At 37.1% G+C, this 18,213-nt stretch overlaps 1 protein-coding gene across 1 annotated transcript; it reads right to left on the reverse strand.

Moving 5' to 3' along the window:
- Positions 1-250: 250 nt before the first annotated feature.
- On the reverse strand, positions 251-17,144 carry ENAM (enamelin; the record flags this gene model as incomplete). The annotated part of the gene is made up of 8 exons (XM_080697224.1): positions 251-3,274; positions 8,200-8,250; positions 10,792-10,854; positions 11,981-12,238; positions 14,200-14,241; positions 14,939-14,983; positions 15,106-15,174; positions 17,091-17,144. The coding sequence occupies 8 exons, from the start codon at positions 17,142-17,144 to the stop codon at positions 251-253; spliced, it is 3,606 nt and encodes a 1,201-aa protein (XP_080553350.1).
- Between the last annotated feature and the right edge of the window lie 1,069 nt (positions 17,145-18,213).

An 18,213-nucleotide genomic window follows, 5' to 3' on the forward strand; every position in this document is an offset into this window, starting at 1 on the left:
GGCAGAGGGGTTATGGCCTTCATGCTTTTCCTTAGATCTTCACTAGTTTGTGACAGTACTGGGTCCAGCCACCCCCAGAGGCCCAATCTCACTACTCCCCTGGGCCATTTAGTCCTACTGCAGTGATGGGGGAAAAAAATCTAAGGATCACCAAGAAGGTCTGATAATTAGTCTGGAGCAAAAAAGTTGAGGAGTCATTGGTGGAGAATATTATTTTCCTCCCCCTAAGAGTGTTTGGTTGAAGTTATCCCTAGGCCTGAAGTAGTAAGCAGTCTTGCATCTGATCCTGTAGATCGGTCCCTTCTTGAAAGGATTCAAATAGAGTGTGTTCATCTGCATTAAGTTGGTCTACATTTATATTCTTAAATGGCTCCCCAGTAGCTAACCCAGCTAATGTGTTAGGATTCTCAGTAGGCAGAGTTAGATCTCTATCAAATGGGTCTTGTCTTCTATTGCTAGATGGAGTTCCAGTGCTGGAAGAGTGAAGCTTTGCTAACTTGGAGCCAAAGCATGGCAACTTCAGGATGCGTGGTGGTCTTTGTTGCTGCTTTTCACCCTCATTTCCTTGGACATCATTTTGAATGCCTTCTGGCTTGAGGCCTTCATCAGCTGTACCAATAATAAGCCGCTCTGGGGTAAGGTCCACAGCTCTTTCATTGAGTTGGTTGTCTTCAAAAATCTGATCCAGAACATTGTTTCCATCTCCTCCAAGATCCCTTTTGAGACAAGGTATATTTTTTGGTTGAGGAGAGCTGGCTTCAGGAAAGGACATAACTCCCACTTGGCCCAGCTGCTTCCTTAAAGAACATGGTGTGTTCCTTCTCAGAGTGGACACATCATCTCTAAAAGCACTTGGGTTTGGGATTTCCCCAGTCAGTTTCTTTTCTGAACTGTTTCTTTGGCCGGGTAGGATGCTTGTCGGGGAGACAATAGGTTGTGTATGTGTGGTATGACTATTTTCTGTATACATAGGGCTGGTGTCTTGGTTGTCACCTGGTGCAAGACCATAGGTTGGAGTGTAGTCTTGTAGAGCCAGTGGATTGTCCTTGTACCCTGTGGAGGTGCCAACACAGCAGGAACCTCTCTGGTTTTCGTAAAATAAATGTGCTTCATTTTGATCTGATGGGTAACTTTGAGAAATTAAGTCTGGGAAAGCCAAGTGTTCTCTCTCTGGTGAATTTAACCTAGTAACTTGCATGTCATAGTTCAGACTCTCACCTTCATGCCATGTTGGATTTTTCTGAAGGCCAGCTGGGGAGTTACTGGAATAGGGATGGTTCACTTTTTGGTGTCGCAGATTCTCTTTGTGTGAATTTGTTGCCTGATCCCAGACATTTCTGTTAAAATATGGGTCTCTTTCTTTCTGTCCTTGGAGTTGAATCCTGTGGTCCCAGGAGTTCCATGAAGGAAAGAGGGTGTTTTCTTCTTCTCCAACAGCATTATTAGTATAATATCCCCTGCTGTCCACAGGTGGTGATATAGTGGGACCTGGATTATATGGTGGGAAAGTCTCATCTGGGCTCCAGGGATAAAATTCATTGTAAGGAAAATCTTCCCTGGGTTTTGATGGATTACCTATGGAATAGGGAAGATATTCTTTTGGTTGATTTGAGGCATATTGCTCACCATCATAGTGCCTAACTGTTGGGCTTCCTTTAAAGCTCACCTCATCCTCACCCTCACCCCATCTGTTTTGTCCTGGAAAAGATTCATCTCCAGTTGGATCAGCTGGGTCCTCCTGATTATAATGGAACATCTCTTTTGGGTCTGGAGTATTCAGGGAGTACCTCGGATTTTCTGGTTGCTGTATAGGATTGGGAGAATCAATTCTTTCATCCCACACATTGTTTCTAATGTATGGTGACTTTTCTCTGGGATAATAAGGGTTATATTCATTATAAAAAACATTGCTTCTAGAGCCATGGGAAGGATTAGGTAAATGTTCTTCCTGCCTCCCAGGATCTTCCTTAAAGGTTGAAAGGCTTTCTTGATTGTTCCAAGTAGTTCTTCCAGCAGGAAAATGTTGTCTTGTAGTAGAAGGGATTTCCTCTGGGTATATAGGCTGATGTGTACTTGCCTTTAATTCAGGTCGATTAGTTTCTGATTCAAATGGGGTTCTTCTTGGCTCTGAAGCAATTCCTTTGGGCAAATTCTGGCTTTGGGTTTGTATGTCAGAACTTGGTGCTTTTTTGGAATCTCCTCTTGGGTAATATAAATTTTCACGTTGATTAATAGAATTAAGATTTGGACTCAGCATGTTCCCCTCAGGGCGAGACACTTTGTAATTTGGTTTATTAACTCCATGATAATTTGGTTTATTAACTCCATGATAATTTGGTTTATTAACCCCTGGAGAAACTCCTGGAGAAACATGAGAGTTTCTCCAGGGGTCAGCTGTAGCCTTTGTAGGACTGACTACTCTTTCTTTTTGACCTGGTGGCTTTTCTTTTGGAGTTTGTATTTTTTCACTGCGGCCAGTAGTACTCTGTTTGGGACTCAGTGGGGCAACATTGGATCCCGGGGCAACATTGGATCCCGGGGCAACATTGGATCCCGGGGCAACACTGGATCCCGGGGCAACATTGGATCCCACGACAACATTGGATCCCACGACAACATTGGACCCCACGGGGTGTTTATTTGGCCCCTGAGGCTTTCTTCTGAAATTCGCTGGATTTCCTGCATAATTTGGGTAATTGACTCTTGAAGTAGGAGGGTAAGCTCTGCGATAAGTTGGGTTTCCTGGACGAGCTGCTGGTTTGCCTTCCGACGCATAGGTGTTCCATCGAGGACCCCTTTGAATTTGTTGATTTCGGTAGAAGGGCCCATACTGTCTCTGCCCTGTGACAGTACCAGTGGGATTCCATTGTCTTCCTGAAGGGAAATTTCGGGTGTTAGGATTTGGATACCTTTCGTAAATATTTGGCTGATTTGGTTTCCATGGGATTTGACTTCTGGATACTCCCTGACCTGAAACATTAACTGTAGGGGGTGGGAGAGCCCCATTTTGAACTGTAGGATTGCTGCTTCCAATGTTTGGCCCAGGGGGAATGTTTCCTGTTGGGCTGGTATCATTTCCACCTTGACTTCTACCAGAATTTGGCTGGGTAGAGTTAGTTTCAGTAGCCGTTGAATTAGCTGAAGGTTCCGTGGGTGTATTCTCTGCTTTAGGAGGATCTTCTTCTTTGGGTTTTTCATAGTCTTCAAACATCTCTTCTGAATAATAAGGACGGCCTCCAAAGCCATGATACCCAAAAAATCCAAAATAAGGATTCTGTAGGAAAGAAGATGGAAATTAATTATTATTCTTTGTTTTCTGCCATGGTGCTGCTTAGACTTTTTTTTTAATATACTAGGGAAACCACTTGTTTTATACTTTTATTGGTACATTGTAATTGTACAGCAGAGTGAAATTCAAAGTAATACATTCATATATGCACACATCGCTTGTTGCATAATAGGGAAATCTTATCAGCTCCATGCTTCTTTTAACACCATGGGCTATGTTTTCTTTCTTGAAATTTGATTTCTTGCTACTACCTTTTTGTTTTTCTCTTCTGGTACTCTTTCTGACCACTGGGTCTAGATCTTAAATTTGTGGTTTAATTTTTTTTTTTACTTCATCCTCTATCTTCCTCATTTTCAGTTTTCACTTTATACACATACCTTTAGCAATCTATTGCATGTCAATGCTTGCAATATGGAAACATGTTGAGAACTCCCAAAGGCATATAGCTCTGTTCCCTGACACTCTCTCCTCAGACTGAAGCAGAAAGGCTGCTTCACCAAACATATTAGGATGAACTCCAACTGAATGCTCATCACCCCCAAAACTTCCTTCCCTAAAATTCTATATCTATTCTGTATCACCACTCTCAACTCATTTTCCCAGATTTCTACTCTTTCCCTTATTTTTCCAGACAAGTTTGGACCAAGTCCTAGAAAATCTAGTTTCACTCTGGCTTTCTCTTCCTTTATTCCCATTACTCCTGAGTTGTCGCATTGGTTTTCTTATGGGCTGCTCTGTATGTAATTTTACTTTTCTCTAATCTTGCCTCTCCATTGTCATCAGAGTAATATAGGCTGGGCTTGGATATGTGGGAATTCTATCACTTTCCTTTTTTAGTATGTATTTGAAGTTCTTTTTGTCTTACAGAATGAACTCTTCAGCTTATTATAATAAGTAGCACAGTTTGGTGCTGAACAGTGGAGCTCTAGGCAGATCTGAGTTAAAAATCCCTGTTACACTAGTATAATACTATGCCTTTTGGCTAGTCTCAGTTTATTCATTTATAATATGGAGATAATAATAAATTAAACTCAATTTTATAGCTTGTCATAAAGGTCAAATAATACAACATATGTAAGGCTCTATGCCTGGAATAGGTACTTACTAATACTTGTTATACGTTATACATTATATAATAACAATACTTTCTATGATCACCTGCACCATAACTATTACATTCAGCCTTGTTTCTCTCCTTCGTACTTTATGCAGTTTCAAGTCAGAACTACTATTAGTTCTCTGAGTGCTCAATTTTCTTTATGTTTCAGTGTCATTGCACACACCTTCTTGCTTCTTTGCATCCAACCTTTTCTCGCCAACACATTTATCCTTTCTGGCACACTTGATACCGTCAGGACTCAGCTTGATGGCTACCTCTCTGTGCTGACTTCCCTGGTCGGAGTCAAGCTCTACTCCCACGTGTACACAACAATATAGACTTTTGTTAAAATGATCATCCCATTGAATTTAAGCTGTGCATCTTTCCCTCCCACTTGATTTTCCCATGGAGATTTTTCATTTAATGAATGATTCAATCATAAGCTCTCAATTTTGTAGATATTTGTGAGGTATTCAAGTCATTTACTTTTTCTCATAAAGAAATAAAATCTAAGGAAAAAGTATTTTTTTTAATCTCTAGTTGTGGGGAGAGCTGATGAAACACAGATGAAGAGGTATCTTCAACATCATGCAAGCAATCTGGCAGTGTCCTAGAGCAGTAGACTGCAGACTACATCAATTGCCTGGGTTATTCTGTCTCATATTACGTTGGTGAAAATTTGAAGTGCTAATTTCTAGGTTAGGTTGCATATAGTTATTTGAATCATTTTAATTTGAAGTTACTTTATAATGATCTATCTACCTATAATTTTTAAGCAGGGCCCCAGCCCCCCACCCCCATTTTTAATACTAGGGTGTGAACCCAGGAACATTCTACCTCCAGGCTACACCTCTAACCCTTTTCAGTTTTTATTCTGAAATAGGATCTTGCTAAATTGCTGAGGCTGTCCTTGAACCTGTAATCTTCTTGTCTTAGCCTGCCAAGTACTGGGATTATAGGCATGTACCACCATGTCTGGCCGTCGATAGTGTGTGCATGTATGTGTGTGTGTGTGTGTGTGTGTGTGTGTGTGTGTGTGTGTGTATTTTTGTGGTACTAGGGATTGAACCCAGTGGCATTCTACCTCTGAACTATACTCCTAGCCCGATTTTATTTTTTTATTTTAAAAGAGAGTCTCATTAATTTGAAGAAAGCCTTGCTAGGTTCCTGAGGCTGGCTGTGAACTTGTGATCCTTCTGTCTCAGCCTCTCAAGTACTGGGATTACAAGCATGCACCACCATACCCAGTTCCATAATGATACATTTTTAAAAACACCTTATATTATTATTGACATAGTAATCTTCTATATCATTATTTTAAGGACACTCTGGTTCCCTCTACCACTCACAAAGCTATTAGTTTCTGTATTTCACTGAGCACATATCACATATTCAGGGAATAAGAGGACATAAGTTCCAGGTGTGGGGTGGCAAGTCATAACTGCTAAAATGGCTTATTTGATGACACAGTGCTAGAATATTTTAAGACCTATCACCTTGTATCATTCAGAGTGTGTTGTAGTAAAAGTTATAAAAAGACTTAGGTTCTGTGTCTAGTTTATCCACTAACTCAGTAGGTTAAGTTGAATAGTAATTTATCATCTTTTGGCTTTAATTTATTTGTACGGTGAGGGCTTTAGATGATTTAATTCTGCTCTGAAGATAACATTGTAAGATGTTAACTTTTTTATTTATCACTGTCTAGGGTCCAGCATCAACCTTGAAAAAAACCCTTTTTAATTTTCCTAGTAAGTGTATGAGAGAGATCTTCCAATACATGTAGAGGAGAAATGATATATCACATTTTCTTTAGGTCAGTGCCTTGATTTTCTTTTCTTTTCTTTTTAAGTATTGGGAGCTTCAACTACAGAAGGTTCATATATAGGATTTTTTTTTTTTTGCGGTACTAGAGATTGAACCCAGGAGCATGCTACTTCTGATCTACGCCCCCAGTTTATTTTATTTTTTTATTATTTATTTTGAAACAGGATCTCACTAAGTTGCAAGGTGTCTCACCAAATAGCTGAGGCTGGCTGGGAACCTGTGATCCTCCGTCTCAGCCTTCCAAATACTGGGATTATAAACATGATCCACCAAGCCTGGCTTCGTATGTAGGATTTTTGACTTTATTAGATGTGGATCAAAAAGTAGAAAGTGTGGCATATACACACAATGAAATTTTCTCAGCCATAAAGAACAAAATATGCAGGAAAATGGATGGAACTTGATAACATTATGCTAAGTGATATTAGCCAGTCTGAGTGAATAGTTGTATATTTTCTATCATAAATGAGAGCTGGAGATAAATTATGTAAATAAAAAGAGACCTTAGGTAAAGGAGTAGAAACTCTAATGGAGTAACGGAGGGATTTAGGGGAGGGAGAAGGGAGGATAGAGATGTAATGAAGGTAACAATTTAAATACTGCTATAAAGGTGTATAAAATTATCAATGCCAATATCAATGACATATACAGGGAAGGGGAGAGAGCAGGATGGGATCTGGGGGGACACACCAAGTGTTGTGTGCATATATATTCCTATATTTCTATACCTTGGTATGATGTATAATTATAATGCACCAATAAAAGTATAAATAAAAAAAGGAAAGAAGGAAGGAAGAAAGGATGAGCGTGTGCATGAGAGAAGGCAAGCAACTAAAGTCGGAAAAATATAAATGCCAATGGTGAAAGTATATGTATATTGCCAAATCTCAATTTTTCTTCCCAAATATTCTTCACTAAAAGAAAGCAGGATTTCTTACAGAAATGGATGATTTCAGAGCCAGGCAAAGAAAATACAAAAGTACAAGATGAGCCCAAAGTACCATATTCTGCGTGAAAATAAATAAATGCTCCAACAATTCCAAGAATATAGCAAACAAATATTGGAGCCAACTCAAAAGAGATTTTATCAGTCAAATGTGGGACAATTTGAGCATCAAAATAAATAACGCTGACAACAAATTATAACCAGTTGAATAAAATAGTAGTTCACGAGTTTATACTGATGTGAAATAGATACATAAATAAAATGGGGAGCAGAGAAATCTCTTCCTTGGAGCATAATGCCAACTAATAAATGTGAATTTAATAATGAAATAGGCAGGACACTATTCAGAAACTATTGAAATAATAATTGATTCTAAAGAGATGTTTTTATGTTCCGCACATACACACAAAATGCTTGTTGAAAAAAAAAGGAAAGAAAGGAAGTGTAGTAGGAACACACAGGAGGCATTACTCAGCACATAATTGGAATGAACGCCCCTGTAACGGGGCCATGCTAGATTTTGTGTCACAGGCGTGCAAACGGAAGAACATTACCTGGCTTCTGTGTTATCCCAAAGAAGTGCACAGCTTGAATCTACTCAGGAGAAAACACTGGAAAGATGCATATTGGAAGCCATTCTGCAAAGTGTCTGGTCTTTGAATGTGTCAAGGACAGGAAAGTCAAGAAAAAGTGAAGAAATATTCTACATGCAGAGAATGGAGACAAGCAGTTGGAAACACGTGATCACAAGGTTTAAAGAATGACCCTGAGATGCAATCCTCTGCAATTAAGTATGGCTAGGAAATGAAAAGACTTGAAAGAGATTTACACTGGTGGTGGTAAAATGTTTTTTCCTAGTTCAGTGGCAGTGTGGGAGAGTGTCATTTGTGTGATATAAGCACTATGTAAGAGTTCCACACTGGGTCTACACCCTGACCTTGAACAACTCAGGAAATAATTATTTAACTTCTCATTGCAAAAAAAAGTAGAGGCTACTAGATTGTAATTTCTAATAGGGAATGTAGCTTTACTTGTACTTACTCCGTCTTCATTACTGAGTGCTGGACGTCCATAAGCTTGGGGCGGTACCCTCTGAAAGGTAAAAAATACAATGAACACAGGAGGAATCCATTTTATATGCTGCTATTTGTTGCTAATACTGAAGGTGTGTTAAATTAGCTCAAGTCATCTGGGCATGATGGCACATGCCTGTAATCCCAGGATTTGGGAAGCTGAGACAGGAGGATTGCAGTTTCCAGGCCAGCCTCAGCAACTTAAGATTCCCTCAGCAACTTAGTGAGACCGTGTTTCAAAAACAAAACAAAACAAACAAAACAAAACAAAACAAAACAAAAAAACAGGATGGGGATGTAGCTCAGAGATAAAATGCCCCTGGGTTCAATCACCAGTACTCAAATCATTGTCATCATCACCATCATCATCATCATCTCAAGTCAGTAATTGGGAATTAGTACTTAGAGTGGTTAGCTTCTGGGTCATTCGCTCTCATTATCTATTCAGAATTGCCCTACTCAATTGTCCCACATCTCTTAGCCATCACCCTACCCTCCTAACCCTAACGCTCATAACCTCTACCTCTTCATCACACTCTGCCATGGGAGGGGGAGAGGAAGAGAGGAGAGGAGGGAGCAGGAAGGAAGAAGGGAGGGGGGGGAGAAAGAGAGAGAGAGAGAGATTGATTCAAACCCAAACATTCATATTAGAATATCTAATGGTAGGTAAAGTTATGATATTATTTTTAGAAAGCTTGCTTCACATTTAGGGCTAATTTTCTTAATCAGTTTTGGCTTCGAATAGCAGTTTGGTTCTCATAGACTTTTAAGAAATTCTGAGTAGTTAGATCAATAGTTATTTAAGTATGAGAATCATGTTGCTGTAAAAATATTTACCTAGAACTGTTTTAGTTTCCTTAGTTCAGTATAGTCAATAAAAGGAAGGCACTTTTAAATAAAAAGAAAGTAAGTATCTTTTACTCCTTGAAATAAACTGTTCCTTATCTTTGATAAGAAGCCCTTTTGGTTATAGAGTTGCAGATAAGAAAAACTATGCCATAGCTGAACGAAGAGTCATAAAGTATTTCTTAATGTCATTTTAGTTTTTTTCTAAACACCTGAATATATACTGAATATATATATATTACTGGGAACTGAATCTAGGGGCATCCTACCTTTGAGCTACACCCCAACCCTTAAAAAAATTTTTTTTTTTCATTTTTAAACAGGGTTTTGCTAAGTTGCTGAGGTTGGGCTTGAACCTGCTATTCTCCTGTATCAGCCTTCCAAGTACTGGGATTTTAGGTGTGAGACACCATGCTGGGATAACTGGCCTTTGCTATTAATTTAACTCATATAGTTTATTTCACCATTTATATTTTAATGGCTATGCTTCATTTTAAGTATTGCTTTATTAAAATAACTCAAAATTTAAAACCTTTTTAAGATTTTTATATTATTTTGTAATATTCTTTATTATGATGTATTTGTGGCTAGAAATAAGATATGATAGAAAGATTTTAGCCTAGTTGTAACTTACCTTCTGCTTTTTTTTTTTTTTTTTTTTTTTTTTTTTTTTGCTATACTAGGGATTGAACCCAGGGAAATCCACCTCTGAGCTATACCCCGAGCCCTAATTTTTTTTTTTTTTTTTTGTGGTACTGGGGAAGGAATCCAGGGGCATTCAACCTCCAAGTTACACCTCCAGCCCTATTTTTTTTTTATTCTTTAGTTTGAAACAGGGTCTTACTGCCGGGTGTGGTGGCACAGGCTTGTAATCCCAGCATTCGGGAGGCTGAGATGGGAGGATCGCGTTTGTGGACAGCCTCAGTTACTTAGTGAGGTCTTTTGCAATTCAGTGAGACCCTGTTTCAAAATAAAGAATAAAAAATAGGGCAGGAATTGTAGCTGAGAGGTCAAATGCCCCTGGGTTCCATCCCCAGATCCGCAAAAAAAAAAAAAAAGAAAGAAACCAGGGTCTTGCTGAGTTGCAAAGGGCCTCACTGAGTAGCTGAGGCTGTCCGTGATCCGTGATCCTCCTGTCTCGGCCTCCCAAATGCTGGGATTACAAGTGTGTGCCACCATGTCCGGCTCTATTTTTTAGTCATTTTTTTGAAACAGGGTCTTACTAAGTTGCAGAGAGCCTCACTAAGTAGCTGAGGCTGGCCTTGAACCTGTGACCCTCCTGTCTCAGCCTCCAAATTATTGCAATTACAAGCATGTACCACAACACCTGGTTTTACCTTCTGCTTTTCAAACTCCATTTTGTCCCAATTTCCCCATTACATTAAGTGGGGATGATCATTGTGATATTTAATTTCATAGGGAAGGAGGAAAATAGTTTTAAAATGTTAAAACTCTCTAAAATTAATTTTTAGTTAAGTTAATAGTTGCTGTTTGGTGATTTTGGCTGTGTTTATGTCACCATTTAGTCTGAGTAAATGATTCCTTAAATTTTTTAAAATCATTTTCCTGCATGATTACTCATGGATGATTTTATTTCATATTTTCTACCTATTGTTATATGGCATCCCATTAGAGTGTGTGAACTTGTATTAATTTAAGATATACCATGATAATATTATTTTTTATTTGTAGTGTAAAGATAGAACATTCCTACCTGTGGAATTGGCCATGGTGGCTGGCCATAGGGAAAAAGTCCATTGCCATATGGTGGGAATGCCTAGAGAAAAAGAAAGAATCGAAGTCATGTGGAACTAGAACAACTGAAAAATGAAATAAATTAACTGAGTATTGTTATTTGAAGCATGGAGGCCTATTTTTTTTGTATTAAACTCTGTATATGTATGTATTCTTGTTGTATTGTTGAGATAATAACAATTGGTATTATTGAACATTTATGTTCCAAGTACTTGCTGAACATTTAATATTGTTAAGCTCCTTTAGTGCTCAGATGACCATGGAAGAGTAGCACTGTTACTAACATTCCCAACTTACTTACGAATCTAAGATTCAGAGAAGTTACGTCATTTGCCCCAAAGAATTCAAACCCATTCAATTTTGCATTCCCTATAAATATAAGTATGTGATAATAAAATGACCCAGAGTCGGTATTTTTAAAGCTCTACACAGGATGAGATCTTGAGGAACCATTGCACATCTTCTTACATCAGGACTACACTCATGACATATTGGAGTACTGTAAGCAGTGTTAATTTTAGAGCCATATTTTAGATTAAGCATAGATCTGGAAAGGACTTTGTTTACTCATGAGGAGACAGTTTACTAGAAATGTGAAGTGACTTGTTCATGATCATACAAATAAACAGAGCAGGGGTAGAACTTGAGTCTCTTTCCCTCCCTCCTCCCTCCCTTCCTTTTCTTGGAACTAGGTGCTGAACCCAGAGGCATTCTACCTTTGACCACCCCCAGCCCTATTTTTATTTTTTGAAACAGGATCTCATTAAGTTGACATTATGTTGAGATTGCTAAATTGCTGAGGCTGGCCTCAAATCTGCTATCATCCTGTCTCAGCCTCCCAAATACTAGGATTACAGGCCTGTGCCACTATGCCCAGCTGAGCTTTTGTTTCTTGACTCTTATATTAGCAGTCATTTTGTTGTACCATGTTGACTTTGTTTTTTTTTTAAAAGGTTCTCCAAAAGGTAGAAATATTTTAAATAAGACTGGAATTGGCTCATCAGGCAGTTTTGGATAAATGTCAAAACTAAATTTCATATTACTACGTAACAGAACCTGTAGTTTTGAAGGAAGTATGAAGCAGAAATGGTATGCCCCTCCAAATCCCTTTAGAGCATTTTATAACCCAGATTTGATAATTTTCTCACCGGATGAGGTGGAGCTCCCTCTTTTTCCTTAGGTGGGGCCTGTGATGGCTCCTTTAAAGGCTGCTTTTGTGTTGATTTTTGTGGCGGAGTCTGGGTGGGTTTCTGGGTCTCTTGGGTTTGATCAATCCTGCTCTGGTGTTTGGGTGCTGGGGGATTTTGCCATGCAATGGGTGGTGGCTGAGGCCACATGGGCATCTGGTACTGTGGGAACTGAGGAGGGATTTGGAAACCATTTCCATAAGGATTCATAGGTGCCATCTGAAAGAGCAGAAGGAACAGCGACAAAACATTAGGGTTGACATTCAGACTCTCTCTGTCTTCTGATGTCAGCCTCCAAAGCCCAGAGAAGGAACTAAAAAATCCTATTTAATTTGACTCAACAACGAAAGCTTCAAGATCTTTAGTAGGAACTTCTTTACACGTTGCCTTACCGAAATAAACTTCAGTCTTCTAGAAAACCACACTAACAATAAGGTAGGATTCAATGAGAAATTTTAAGAGTTTGATGATTTTCTAACTTTAAAATTCTGACTCAGCTATGTTACAAGTTAGTGTACAACGAATTTGATTTCAAATTCAAAATCCATGTGAAGCTGGTCGTGGTGGCACACACTTGTAATCTGATACTCAGTACTTGGAAGGCTGAGACAGGAGGATTACAGGTTTGGAGACAGCCTCAGCGAGTAGTATGCTTCTCATCAACCTAATGAGACCCTGTTTCAAAATAAAAATAAGATAGGGTTGGAGGTGTAGCTTGGAGGTAGAATATCCCTGGGTTTAATCCCCAGTACCACACAAAACAAAAACACAAACAAACAAACAAACAAACAAACAAACACCATGTGAGTTATTATAAGGCTGGATAAAGAGAGGAAAAAAGCAAAATTAAGATGTAGGAAGTGAGACTGTAAAGCAAAGTAGAAAAACAATAAACAAAAAACAACAAAAACAGAAAGAATAAAAGTTCTGTTTGTATAAATACCTTAATATAGTGCCTATGCTTCTTGGCTTCAGATGAATACTAATTAACTCTGTTTTTATTATTAGAATCTCCACAATTAAAAGGATGGACAGGGAAGCAAAAGTACTTATAATCTGAAAATGCTAATTTATGAATTCTTTTACATCAGTTCCTATTCAAACATTTCCTCCATGATTTAATTCCAGTCTCTATCTCCAGCCTTTATTAATTTGTATCTTACCTAGCATTGGATGATTACCCATAGTGCAGTGCAAAGATGATGAAAATTGGTGGAAGACAAAATTGTAAATCTGTGTTAAGATGCAAGATTTTATAACGAATAAGTTGGTGAAAATTTCAACTCAGGCAAAGGTGCTAAAACCAAGAATGAGGGTGTATAAAAGCTGGGCCAACAAAATGTTGAAGAAAAAGAATATTGAAAATAATGATTTTAGTTAAAGGGCTTCAAGAGAGAATGACTTAAAAGGATGGAAAGAAAATTGATGAAGTCTTTGATTCCTTCCCCTTGCAAATGGCCATAATGATTATGCCATAAAAGACAGAGGTGGCATGCTGTATTATTGGGCTTTTATATACTTTTGGTAGAAAAATGACACCAAAACATACAATTAACAATTGATTCATGTAAACTACATTGATTTCATAGAATACAAGTCCCATTTCACATTTTAATATTAACTCTCAAGATAATTCAAATAATATTTACTTTCCTGATAGTATTTACTATACTATTTTTTTTTTTTTTTTGGTGGCACTGGGGTTGCTGGAAACTCTTCTACCTCCAGGCTACACTGCCAGACCTATTTTATACTTTTTATTTGGAACAGGGTCTTCTAAACCAGCGTGGCTGGCTTCGAACCTTTGCGATCCTCCTGTCTCTGCCTCTCAAGTGCGGGGATTACAAGCGTGTGCCACCATGCCTGGCTTTACTATACTATTTTTATTGTTGTTAATTGTAAATATGTTCTGTGATCTTTTCCTAAAACCAATTTTTGATATAAAAATACTTGTAATTAATAAATTTGGAGGAAAGAATAATAATAATATTATTAAGGAGAAAATTTGACATGATGGACAAGATAAATGCTTTCTCTCTTTGTAACTTCTACAGTGATTATGTTTAAAGCATAAAGATGTATATTAGTGTCTCAATTAGCTAAGAAAATAATCTAGCTTATAATGTAGCTATCTGGATATAAATAAGAAATCCTCAGAGATAATACAAAGAATAACTTACATGTGGGGAGTTCATAAAGTTGAATTGACCAAAGCGCATCATCTGCAAGGGAAGGAATCCATTAATGTGGCAGAGTGAAAACTTTTTATTCAGTCAATTCATAAATCATAAGAAATAAGTTGAATTTTTTATTTTAAGGCACAAAAACAATAATGTATTTTACTAGTTATCCATGAATTTTAAATAAGTATTCATTAACAAAAAAATTTTAGGGTATTTTAATTTTTAAGTCAGAATTTTATTTTTGGAAGACTCAGTATAGAATAATAGAAAATAAACGTCTGGTCTACTTTAGAGTTTTTGAATGCTCTTTTCTACTCATTTGGAGTTACGGATTTGAGAACAAGATCATTCTATGATAAAATGATTCTTCTTTCTGATGTGTATTGAATTTGGATAATGACTCTAGTATGTGTTATGTAAAAGATACTTATTTGCTAACAATCCTTGATACAATAGCTTTCTTTGCTAACTAAGAAAGTTATCTAAGAAGTTATCAACTAAACATCAACTAAATAATGTAAAACCACAGCTTACCTTGAAAAGGAACATTAAAACACACAGGTAGAATCATTTTTGGGAAACTGCTACTTTGCCTTGATTTAAGAGTTTAAGGCTTTCAGCTCTCTCGCTTTGCCTCTTTATAATAAATCAGAAAATTTGCTAGTATTCTAATTTTTAAAAAATGAACTTATACAATAGGACTGTGGAAAACTCCCCTGACACTGGGCATACATACCTCTTCACTTTTACTGCTAAACCCAGGCATTCGAGGCATAGGCATCTGGAACTGAGAGAATATCCATGTCAAATACAGAACCTCACTTGAAAACAAGCCTGACAATCGTTTCCAAGACATGCAATGACAGAACACAAAGAAAAGCCCGATATTTAAAAAATACTCACTGGCATGGCAGCAGAATTGCCAAGAACACTCAGAAAGACCAAGAGAATCTTCATTTTTCCATCTGGTACCTAGGATATACAACTGAATATTATTTTTGGACTGTGAAATGACAGGGCAATCTACAGTTATTTAGGTGCTATTCTACATCTGTGAAGGAAAGTACAGAGATACAAGGAATCAATGCTGTTTTTTTATGTTAAAAACTTTTAGCTACTACCTGAGACTCTTCCAAGCTGTCTAAAGAGTCAGATTAAAAAAGTAAGATGGTGGGGGGGGGGGAGCGTTCAATGTATGAGAAGATGGTTTGTAAGACTAAAATATGTTAACTTGAAACTAGAAAATTACCTGAAAAATAGGAATATTTATGACTTTGAGTTTCTAGTTGCCAAATTGGTTTAGAAATGCACAGTAACTATGTTTACTATGTGGAATAATCCAGCTTTAATAAGTTCACACTTTAAAATCAGGACTTTGCATTATTTTCTAAGTTATAGACAGCATTCCATTATATGGAAGTTAATTCTAATTAAATAAACTGGAAAATTTCATTTTTCCCTTTTTTTTGTCTGTTGCTTTTTCTTCTGCTTCTTCTATTGTTATTATACATTTAAAAATCACCTCTGCACAAAGGCTAGTCAGGAAAAAGAAATACGCAGAAATGAAAACTTATGTCTTTATTAAATAAGTAAAATCTATAAGAAGTGTGTTTGGTATAGGTTACAATACAAGGAAACTATAAAAAAGAATGTTGGTGGAGATTTTTCTTTTTAAATGATTCTAGGATTATGTATCAAAATTTTTGGAAACTTTTTTTTATGGTACTGGAGATTGAACCCAGGGGCATTCTACCTCCAAGCTACACCCCCAGCCCATTTTTTGTTGTTTGTTTTGAAGCAGGGTCTCATTAGGTTACTGAGAGTCTTACTATATAGCTTAGGGAGTCCTTGAATTTGTGATCCTCTTGTTTCAGCCTCCCAAGTACTGGGATTACAGGTGTGTGTTACCCTGTCTGGCTCTTGGGGAACTTTTAAATTTTTAATTTCTTTCTTGCTAAATCATCAATTTCATCTCTATAGTAGCTGGAACAGTGATTCTTCATAATTTTTCACATTCATGAAGGAATATGTGGCCTTTTACATTAGTAATATAAAATGCCATTTATTTTCTCTTTTGTAAAGATAGTATATTATTATTATTATTATTATTATTATTATTATTATTATTATTAATTATTCTGCGGATGGAACTCAGGGACATTATACCTCCAAGCTATACCCCCAGCCCTGTTTTTCTTCCTTCCTTCCTTCCTTTCTTTCTTTCTTTCTTTCTTTCTTTCTTTCTTTCTTTCTTTCTTCTCTCCTCCTTTCTTCCTTTCTTCTTTCTTTCCTTTTTGTTGGTACTGGGGTTCCTGGAAACCCTTCTACTTTTGGGCTACACTCCCAGAATTCATATTTTTATTCGGAAACAGAGTCTCTTAAGCCAGCGAGGCTGGCTTCGAACCTGTGCTATCCTCCTGTCTCCGCCTCCCAAGTGCAGGGATTACAAGCGTGAGCCCCCACGCCTGGCTTTATTATTTATTTTGAAACAGGGTCTCACTGAGTTGCAAAGGGTCTTACAAAGTAGCTGAGGCTGCCTGTGAACTGTAATCCTCCTGTCTCAGTTTCCCAAATGCTGGGATTACAAGTGGGCGCCACCATGCCCGACAAGATAGTATGTTGGATTGCTTTTAATAGCCCATCTACCTTTAAAAGTACTTGATTGGATAAAAGTCTAACAATTAATTATTTTTTGAACTGAAAATAATACTCAATGATTGCTATGAAGTAAAATGACTAAGTTCTTAATTCTCCCATTTAATATGTGAGCATAGATGCTCTTTGGTTCTTCTGATATACTTAAATATATTTTATCTTCTCAATTATATTTCTGACACATGTATAGTTTGATAGAGTAGATATTGAAAACAATAAATGAAAATACTCACCAAGTTATATAGTTTAGGAAAAGAGGCTCCTTTCCTGCACTGAAGCAGCCACATCTTTCCACCAGAATTTTCATAAGCCTTTGGAAAAAATTTAAGATTTAGCATGAGAAGAAACTTAAATATAGGAGTGAAGGAAATAAATTCAATGAATAGCAAAGCTTCACCTTGAAGGTAGCACAGGCCATGCCAATGATTTTTATCTGCTGATACCCTTATTAGCAGGTCCTTAAAATCAAGTTTAATCTTCTATTGCTTTAAGATTAGGATGAAAGCTAAATCAGAGAGAGAATGACAGAGGCATTGTACTTTGAGATACCTCTAGTGCAATGTTGATAAAATTTAACTTCTTTATGAGAAAATGTACGAAGGTACAATATTAAAGAAGGTTTAAGTAGTTTGGAAGAACACCTACAAGAAAAACAAACATACCAAATAAACCAAGGAGTTTAAACCTTTAAATGATTACACAACCAGGATCAAGAAATACAATAAAGAAATCAGTCAACATCTATGAACTAAGTTCATTATTTGGTTGATAATGTCCAATACTCACCCAATGCCAGTTAGAAGCTGCAATATTTAAAAAAATAAACTTGAGCTTTGTGAGCCTGTCTTTCAAATATAGTCATAATGATCTACAGTGAAAATGACTACGGGTAGCTGAAGCCAGGGGAAGCCAAGAAGCAAGACACATTTATTTTTAATAACAAAACAAAAATTCTTCATGAAGCTGTCATGTTCAGTACCGAAAAACTTAAAATAAAGAGTCCTCCTTGTCAGAAACCTAGGCTTAGCAAGATCACATTTAAGCACTGTTGCAGACATGCACAGCCAATCAGCTTTGAGGAAAAGGGTTTTGCCATCACAAGAGTTTAAGGTAAAAAAAATCCAATGTAAATTTATAATGTGTTATTATAGGAGCTGTCAAATCAAGTCTCTTATTATGTGTAATAACAGTTCAGTGAAATGAGCTTACAGCAGTAAGATTTAGAAGATGCTTTCCTTGTGAATTTGGGTTTTGAAGTATAGAAACTTCATTTATATGAATATATTTTGGGAACAAAGGGGAATATTAACTATATGCTATTGTCATGCTATTGTCATAAATCATTGCAATCACAGA

This window comes from Muscardinus avellanarius (genome assembly GCF_963383645.1).
Source record: "Muscardinus avellanarius genome assembly, chromosome: 6".
In the NCBI taxonomy this organism is placed as follows: Eukaryota; Metazoa; Chordata; class Mammalia; order Rodentia; family Gliridae; genus Muscardinus; species Muscardinus avellanarius.